Source organism: Prinia subflava, chromosome 17 (assembly GCF_021018805.1).
Source record: "Prinia subflava isolate CZ2003 ecotype Zambia chromosome 17, Cam_Psub_1.2, whole genome shotgun sequence".
NCBI classification, from domain to species: Eukaryota; Metazoa; Chordata; class Aves; order Passeriformes; family Cisticolidae; genus Prinia; species Prinia subflava.
In genome coordinates this window covers 1,753,906-1,762,022 of record NC_086263.1, presented here as the reverse complement: position 1 = coordinate 1,762,022, position 8,117 = coordinate 1,753,906, and the positions used below count along the sequence as shown (strand labels likewise).

The following is an 8,117-nucleotide window of genomic DNA, read 5'->3' as shown; positions in this document are numbered from 1 at the left end:
ACGGGGGGACATGGGGATGGGGATGTGACCGGGACGGGGGACGTGGGGCCGCACTGAGCGTGGGGGAGGTACGGGGTGATCGCGGCGTTCCCGGGAATGGGGGAACCGAGCCATCACCGAGTATGTGGGAGTTGGGAGCACGGCGGTACCGGCAGTGTCACCGCGGGTGGGGGAGCTCCGGCGGGGTCGGAGCACGGGGTAACGAGGGCGTCACCGCGGGGCGGGGGGGATGGGGGGTGAGCTCCGGGGATGGGGGACCTCTGGAGCACGGGGGCACCGCGGGCTGAGGGGCTTGTGGGTTTGGAGCGTGGCGGTAGCAGGGATGGCAGTCGTGCTGCGGTTGGGTGGAGTTCGGGCTCAGCGTGGGAGTAACAGGGTCGTCACTGGGGCTGGGGGGCTCGGGCCACTGTCACCAGGCATGGGGGATTCAGAGTATGGGGATATCGGCGGTGTCACCGGGCACAGGGGTGTCGCTGGGTCTGGAGGCTGCGTACACTGAGATACGAGAGCGTCCCTGGGCACGGGGGCTCTGGATATGGAGTTCACGGGGTGCCACCAGGGCTGGGGAGGCTTGGAACATGGAGATACTGGGCTGTCAGCAGGGCGGGAGGACCCAGAACACGGGGTTAGCAGGTCTGTCACCATGCTCGGGGCACAGCGACAGCACCGCGGCTGCAGGGTCAGGGGTGTGCAGGTGGTGGGGATGTCATTGGGACTGGAGGAGCTCGGGGTTCCAGGGGCATTCCTGGGGCTGGAGGGGCCTGGAGGAGGGGAGTAATGGGACTCTCAGCAGGACACTGGAGCTTGGAGGTGTCACCAGGGCTGGGGGGAATTGGGTTAAAGAGAGAACGGGGGCATCACCAGGCTTGCATCATGAGGTTGGCACTGGGGCTGGGGAGACATGCAGACAGTGGGATGCTGATGGGGCAGGGGACCTCGGGACATACAGGGGGCAGTGGGGGCTGTCCAGGCTGGGGTTCTGTCCCCCCGCTGATCCCAGTGCTGGCAGCCTGGCAGCGTCCCTACCTGAACATCTTCAAGCACTTCCGTGTGGAGGAGTGGAAGCGCTCTGCCAAGGAGGGGGACGTGGCCGCCCTCACGGTAACGGGGGCACCGGCGCCGTGGGGCGGGGGGCACAGGCCGAGGGTGGGCAGTGCTGACCCACCCCCGTCTTTCCCTGGTTTCCCAAGGACACGAGGCTTAAGGGAACGATCTACCGGATCCGAGGCTCCAACCCAGCCAGCAGCTACCTGCAGCTGCCCCGGGCAGGGACACAGTCCCTGGGGCTGACAGGGCGCTACCTCTACCTGCTCTTCAGGCCCCTGCCCCGCAAGCACTTCCTCGTGCACCTGGATGTCACCACCGAGGTCCGTGACACAGGGTGGCCTCTTACACTGCCATCGTGCCTGATTGAAGGACTGGGGATGGCACTGGGGGGCTGCAGGACGTGGCTGCTCTTTGCTGCTGGGGGGTCACCCCAGGCTGGAGATGGTTTCCACGCTGGTGGCATCTCAGCTGGGGCCAGGGGATGCGGAGGGGACAGGAGACAGGGCCACATGCCTTCTCCTCTGCAGCACTTCCCTGCCAAAGCCACCAGGGTGACTAAAGCTCCATATGTGTCTCTTCCCAGGAAAACCAGGTGGTTCGCATCTCCTTCTCCAACCTCTTTAAGGAATTCAAATCCACGGCCACCTGGCTCCAGTTCCCCTTCGTCTGCGGAGCAGCCAGCGAGGGCACGGCCCAGCGGGGTGAGGAGCTGGGGCTGGGCTGGCACACCACCAAAATAAATTGTTAGAAAATAAATTGAGTTCTCAAGTTGGCTTGATGCGTTTGAAGAGCAGCTGTGGCTGCCTCATCCCTGGGAGTGTCCAAGGCCAGGTTGGATGGGGTGTGCAGCAACCTGGGATAGTGGAAGATGTCCCCATGGCAGGGGATGGAATGAGATGGGTTTTGAGGTTTTCCCTCCCAACCCAAACCATTCCAATATTTTATGGTAATAGTGCTGAGCCTGAGCAGGAGCCCCTCTGCAGGCAGGTCAGAGCTGTATCTCCTGGTTGGGCTGTCCCCTATCCCTGTTCTCCCAAACAGTGGGGTGCAGTGTCAGGCCAGGCAGGAGCTCATGGAGGTGGTGGGATGCCTATGTCCTTCCCCACCCCTGAGCCTACAAGACATGTTTTCCCATCTCCCACTTGGCACAGGTCTGGTGGGAATTGTGCCTGGTAAATACTTCGTACTGAACCCAGTGAACCTTGCATCTCCTGTCCAGCAAGGTCCATCTCTGCAGCTCTTTCCCACCATCCCTTTTCCCAGCTGTCCTCTCCTCCCCAGGTGCCCCCGCAGCAGCCCCGGCTGACGCGCGCTGGACGTGCCTGGTGCTGGACCTGCCCTCCATCCTGGCCCTGTACCTGAGCCGCAGGTACAGCCACCTCAGGGGAGTCAAACTCTGCTGCAACCTGCTGGTGAAAAACCTCTGCACCAGCGACCTGCTGTTTGAGCCAGGTGAGAGCCCAGAGCTTGCGTTGGCCTCTGCTTTGTCCTGAGGCTCCCGTGAGCCTGGGGGGAGCCCTTGGGGGTTCAAAGCTGAGTTTGCAGTCCTGGCAGAGGACTGGGCTGCTGGTGCTCTGTGATGTGAACAGAAAGAGCAAAATACTTGGTACAATGTTAAATTGCCACACAGGCAGGGACGCCTTCCACTAGCCCAGGCTGCTCCAATCCCTGGCCTTGGACTTCCAGGGATCCAGGGGCAGCCACAGCTGCTCTGGGCACCCTATGCCAGGGCCTCCCCACCCTCCCAGGGAACAATTCCTTCCCAATATCCCATCTAACCCTGTCCTCTGGTAGTTTGAACCCATTCCTCCTTGTCCTGTCCCTCCAGGCCCTTGTCCAAAATACCTCCTCAGCTCTCTTCGAGCCCTTTTAGGCACTGGAAGGAAGGAAATCTGGAACAGATTACAGTCTGCCAGACTCTGGAGGAAAGTATTCTCTCGTTTTCCAGATGTAAAAATGAATGAAAAGAACAAAGTTAAATATCTTTCTAAGGTTAGAAGTTTTTTCAGGGGTAAAAATGAAAGGTGTCATGAAGCTTCACTTCTGCAAGACTTGTGCTTTTATCTGCTGGAAGAGCCTGTGCTTTTATTGTGTCAAAAATCTTCCAACTGCTTTTTTTATACACCTGATCAGTGTGGGAGAGGTACTTTGGTCAAATCCTTTGTTTTCTGTCTTTCCTTTTTCGTGCTGGAATTCTGTCTGAACCGCCTAGCCTGCTGGGAAGCATCAGTGAGGAAGAAGTTATAGGGGCAGCTTTGAAATTCCTGAAACTTACTGTATCTTTCTTGAAACCTTTCCTGTTTCGCTTTTCTAAATTTAAAAATACATGGAGAACATAAGACAAAAAAATGGGCAATGAGCCTTTAGAGAAATCATGTGAAACTGCTGAATCAATGAACAGAAATGACATTAATTTTGAGCCTGGGGTTCATAACTGAAATCCAAGGGTTTATGCTCTGGGCTCTTCTTTGGAGGTTGGGTTACAGGAATACACCTGTGCAAGGTGGGTTTGTTGCAAACCTCAGGCTTGTGATCTTTGTTTCTCAGGTGGGAAGGGGTGTGTGCCCGTGTCCCACAGGGAGTGTGATTGCAGGCGGCTCCCCGGGCCTGCAGAGCTCACAGTGTGCGTGTCCCTGTCCTGGCAGGTGTGACACTGGCCCAGGCCCGCCTCAGTGACCTGTCCTGCCGCGGGCTCGCTCCCATGCCCCGGGAACTGGCCTTCCCTGTGCCCAAGGGGAAGAGCTGGCACGACCTCTACGACTACATCAGGTACGGCTGCTCCCATCCCACTGCAGCTCCCAGACCTCCCCACGCCCCTGGGAAGGGCAGGATGGGCAGGGCCACTTAAGGAGCGACAGATCCATGTGAGCCTGGGGCTCAGGTCCCCCCACCTCCAGCATTTAGGTGTTGTTAACAAAGACACCCTTAGTGTCATCTGCCTTTGGTACCCCTGGATCTGGAGGACCATGAGGCAAAAGGGGAGGGATCTTACAGGAGACAGCAAAAGGCCTCTGTGCCAGGCTGAGGTACCAAGGGATATTGCCAATGACACGGTGCCTTCCTCTGGTTCTGCTCAGGTTCCCATGTGAGGGGCCTAAGCTGCTGCACAACTCCATCCAGAAGAGCTTCCCAAGTCCTGTGGCAGGTGGGAATGCTGGGGACGGCAGCCAAGGCTGTGCCACTCCAGTTGGGTGCCCTGGGTTTCCAAAAGAGCTCAGCCTGCTCCTTGTGTTGCCCAGGTGACCAAGCCCTGGAGGAGCCCGGCTGCCCGCTGGTGACACTCTCCAGAGCAGTCTGTGACCGCCTGTCCCTCGCCCAGCAGACAACCAGTCCCAAAGCTGTAAGTGCACCGTGGAGAAGGCTGCAGCTCCTTCCTTCCTGCTTCCCATGGAGCTTTTCCCTGCATCTGTGTCTTAATTTAAGATGTAGAAGCTGCTTGTTGTCGTTGGCAGCTGTTCCAGCCACGGTCTGGTGACCACAGCCCTGCAGGGACTGCCTGGGGGCTCAGTGTGGTGCAGCACAAAGACAGGAGATGTGCCAAGTACCTTGAAGTCTCCAGACATCCATCTTCCCTGCCTCTGTGAAGGCAGCAGATCAGTGTGTCTTCACATTATGGATAAGGAAGTGAGGTCTGGAGACTAAGGAATGTGATCAGTGCCCTCAGGGAGCAGAGCAGTGCGTGGAGCTGGGGCAGGCAGCTGCCCTCATCTTGGTTTCCCCTTCCCCCTGGGGGTGATGTGGGAGCTGGTGCCCAGACTGGCTTACCAGCAATGGTGGTGGGTGTTGGGAGAGGGACTGAGGAGAGGGAGAAACTGAGGAGCACAGCCTCTCTTGTTAGAGGGTGTCTAAAGGATGGCCATGAGCAGGGAGAAGGGTCTAGAGGGGAAGAGTAAGAGGTGCAGCAGTCACTTGGTTTGATCAGATGGAGAAAAAGAGATTGAGGTCAGACCTTGTCAGGGGCTGCAGTTCCTCCCAAGGGGCAGCTCTGATCTATGTTCTTTGTGACATTGACAGGACCCAGGGAGCAGCTGCAGCTGTGTTAGGGGAGGTTTGAATGACATTAGATAAAGGTTCTTCCCCCAGAGGGTGGTTGGGCACTGACCAGTCTCCCCAGGGCAGTGGTCCCAAACCTGCCAGAGCTCCAGGAGCGTTTGGACAAGGCTCTGGTTTGTAGTCTGGAGGAGATGAACTGTGCACAGACAATACTGGGAGCATAAGGAGAGTGTCTGGTTAGCAGCCTGCCCAGGCCAGGTACCCACAGGGCTGCTCTCCCTCCACATTTTTTCCTCCTTGTTTGTGTTGCTGTGAAGAGCCCTCAGGACAGACGTGGGTGTCTCCCTGTCTCTGGCCCATGAGCAGGTGGAGGGCCCTGGGAAGAGAACTGAGCTCTGTCTGAAGCTTTCCTCATTCTCAGGTGCCACATCGGTGTCCTGTAATCACCAAAAGCATCCCTGAGGTTCACCTGGCAGTCCCAGGGCCCCCGAGAGCGGTGCCTGCTGGAGACCCCATGCTGGAGGAGAAGCAGAGGCTGCACGTTGCGGGGGACACAGGGCAGCCACTGCCACTCGGTGATGGTGGCATCCATGTCTACGCTTACCAGAGCAGGGGACAGACAACCCGAGCTGTCCCTGGCTCAGAGGAGGTGCGTGAAGTTCTGGTGGGTCCCAAGGTGGCTTTGGGGTGTTTATTTCTAATGAAGGGGAACAGGGAATGCAAGGTTCACACTGGAGTTTCAGTTAAACTTCCAGAGTCCAAGATTCCTTTTTCTGATGAGCAGCTCTTCCCACCAGCACCCTGCTTGCCTTGACAGGGGGACCCTGTGGTCAGATGTGCTGACATTGAGCCACAGGTTTGCCCAGGTGTGTGCAGGAAGGGCTCTGGCCTTTATGCCATGCCACAAATGAGCCCCAGCTTGCAGGACAGCCCTGGAAGTGTCTGAAGCCAGGTTGGACAGGGCTTGGAGCAACCTGGGCTAGTGGAAGGTGTTCCTGTCCATGGCAGGGGAGTGGAAGTAGATGGGCTTTAAGGTCCCTTCCAACCCAAACCAGTCTGGGATTCTCACAGTGGGCCCAGGTCTCTGGGCATCACTGGGGCTGGATAGGAGAGCTGCTTAACTCAGAGCCCCCAGCTCCTCCTGCTGCCAGCTTTGATTCTGCCAGGTTAAATGCTTTAAAGTTGTCCCTTCTGACAGGATAAACCCAAAGCTGCTTCTGTGTTTCAGAGAGAGCTGAGGACTGGGGCTGGGGTGCCCCATGGAAGGAGGACCCCAGCCTGGCTCTAAGTATGATGGTGCTGTCTGGTTTTCTTTTTCAGGGGCTTGTACCAGATCCCATCCTGAAGCTGAGAACAATTATTGGCTTTGGAGGCTGCAGCACCAAATGGGTCAGTGGCTTGGATGATCTGGGGAGTTGATCTGTCATTTGTGTGGCCTGGATATGGATGTTTGGGAGGTGTGAAATGCAGCTGAGTGTGGCACTGCTTGATGTGGAAAATGATCCCAGTGGGTGGGCCTGAGCACCTGTGGCAACTGCTCTGCTGTTAGGATGGTGAATTAAAAATTATTGGGCCCATTAGACAGAATCATAAGATGTGAAAGCCCTCCAAGGACATCAATTCCAACTGGTTTTCCCAGGATTCCCAGGCCCATCACTGACCCATGTTCTCAAGTGCCACATCCACATGTTTTTTAAATCCCTCCAGGGGTGGTGACTCCACCAGTGCCCTGGACAGCTGTGCCAGTGCCTGATCACCCTTTCTATAAAGAAGTTTTCCCAATATCCAACCTAAGCCTCCCCTGGCAACTTGAGGCTGTTTCCCCTTGTCCTGTCCCTGTTCCCTGGGAGCAGAGCCCGACTCCCACTCAGCTCCACCCTCCTGTCAGTTGTGCAGAGCCAGAGGGTCCAGGCTGAGGCCCTCCAGCTGCTTCTCATCAGACCTGTGCTCCAGAGCCTTCACTAAATTTCACATCTTTTTAGCACATCAGAACTGGTGCTGCTTTGTTGCAGGCTGAAAGGAAGAGCTGTGTTTTGGATTGTTTCTGTGGCACACTGGGCCTTGCTTATGGTCTGTGTTAGGGTTTTGGAAGGAAAAGGAAGGAGTGGTTTGGTTCAGTCAGTTCAAGGCTCTAACAGCAATGTTCTTTTCCTTGGATCTGCTGTTCAATAGTAGGGAAGGGACCTTAAAGATCCATTTCTATCCCATTCCAATGGCAAGATCCCACTCCATCCCCTGCTGTGGGCAGGGCCACCTCCCACTAGCCCAGGTTGTTCCACACCCCGTCCAACCTGTCCTTGGACACTTCCAGGGCTGGAGAAGCACTCTGTGCCCGGGCTGGGGGGTGGTTCTGGAGCTGTGTCCCCCTGTCTCGGTGCTGCAGGCCCTGTGGACACGGGACAGCAGGGCTGTGGTGTACCCCTGCCACGCCGTCATCGTCGCCCTGCTGCTCGAGACTGGTGAGCAGAGGTTCTTCCTTGGCCACACAGAAAAGGTGAGTGTAGCCCTTGCAAGCCCTCATGGCAGCCCTGTCCTTGCACCCTGATGCCAGCTCTCATGGGCTCCTCTCTCACAGTGCTTCTGATCCTTGAGAGGCTGCCTGGAACAGAGGCTAGACACTGTCAAAGGAGTAAAGCAGGTGTTCATTGAAAAGGCCTTCAAAGGGCACACCTTGGGCAGTACAAGAGCCCAGCCGAGGTGTCCACCCAAGATGGACACCTGGTCACAAGTTTTCACTCTTTTATATTTTTTTGTCCATTTACATATTGGGATCAATTGTCCAATTACAGCTTCAGGTTATGAAGTCCCATCCTCCCAGACTGCTCTCCTCAATTTGCTGGTGTTTGTAATTTTTGGGCCCAAAGCTGCAATGGTGTCTGTTGTTATGGTTTTCGGATGGCATAGAAATAATGACATGACTCTCGATATGATGATGAAATGAGAGCAATCTTTATTCTTTTAAATTCTCTTTTATAGACTACTTCGGCACAATTCATACGATTGACCTTTAGAGTCTACACTCTTTTTGTAAACACCTTTTCCAGCAAACATGTTGGAAAAGCAACACCTGCTGATGG

General features: G+C 56.1%; 1 protein-coding gene across 6 annotated transcripts in view; it reads left to right on the top strand.

Annotated features, from left to right (window-relative positions):
• The first annotated feature begins 261 nt into the window (after positions 1–261).
• Positions 262–8,117, top strand: part of LOC134559466 (mitochondrial Rho GTPase 2) — a 45,075-nt gene continuing 37,219 nt past the window's right edge. For 3 of the 6 annotated variants that reach the window (XM_063414242.1, XM_063414241.1, XM_063414240.1), the window contains exons 1-10: positions 262–1,101; positions 1,191–1,367; positions 1,631–1,748; positions 2,329–2,499; positions 3,693–3,816; positions 4,125–4,192; positions 4,287–4,387; positions 5,462–5,704; positions 6,361–6,429; positions 7,424–7,534. In XM_063414242.1, coding sequence (XP_063270312.1) covers positions 778–1,101; positions 1,191–1,367; positions 1,631–1,748; positions 2,329–2,499; positions 3,693–3,816; positions 4,125–4,192; positions 4,287–4,387; positions 5,462–5,704; positions 6,361–6,429; positions 7,424–7,534 — 1,506 coding nt within the window. In that variant the 5' untranslated portion in view covers positions 262–777. The remainder of the gene's footprint in view (positions 1,102–1,190; positions 1,368–1,630; positions 1,749–2,328; positions 2,500–3,692; positions 3,817–4,124; positions 4,193–4,286; positions 4,388–5,461; positions 5,705–6,360; positions 6,430–7,423; positions 7,535–8,117) is intronic. The other 3 variants (XM_063414245.1, XM_063414244.1, XM_063414248.1) reach the window with 2 other exon arrangements.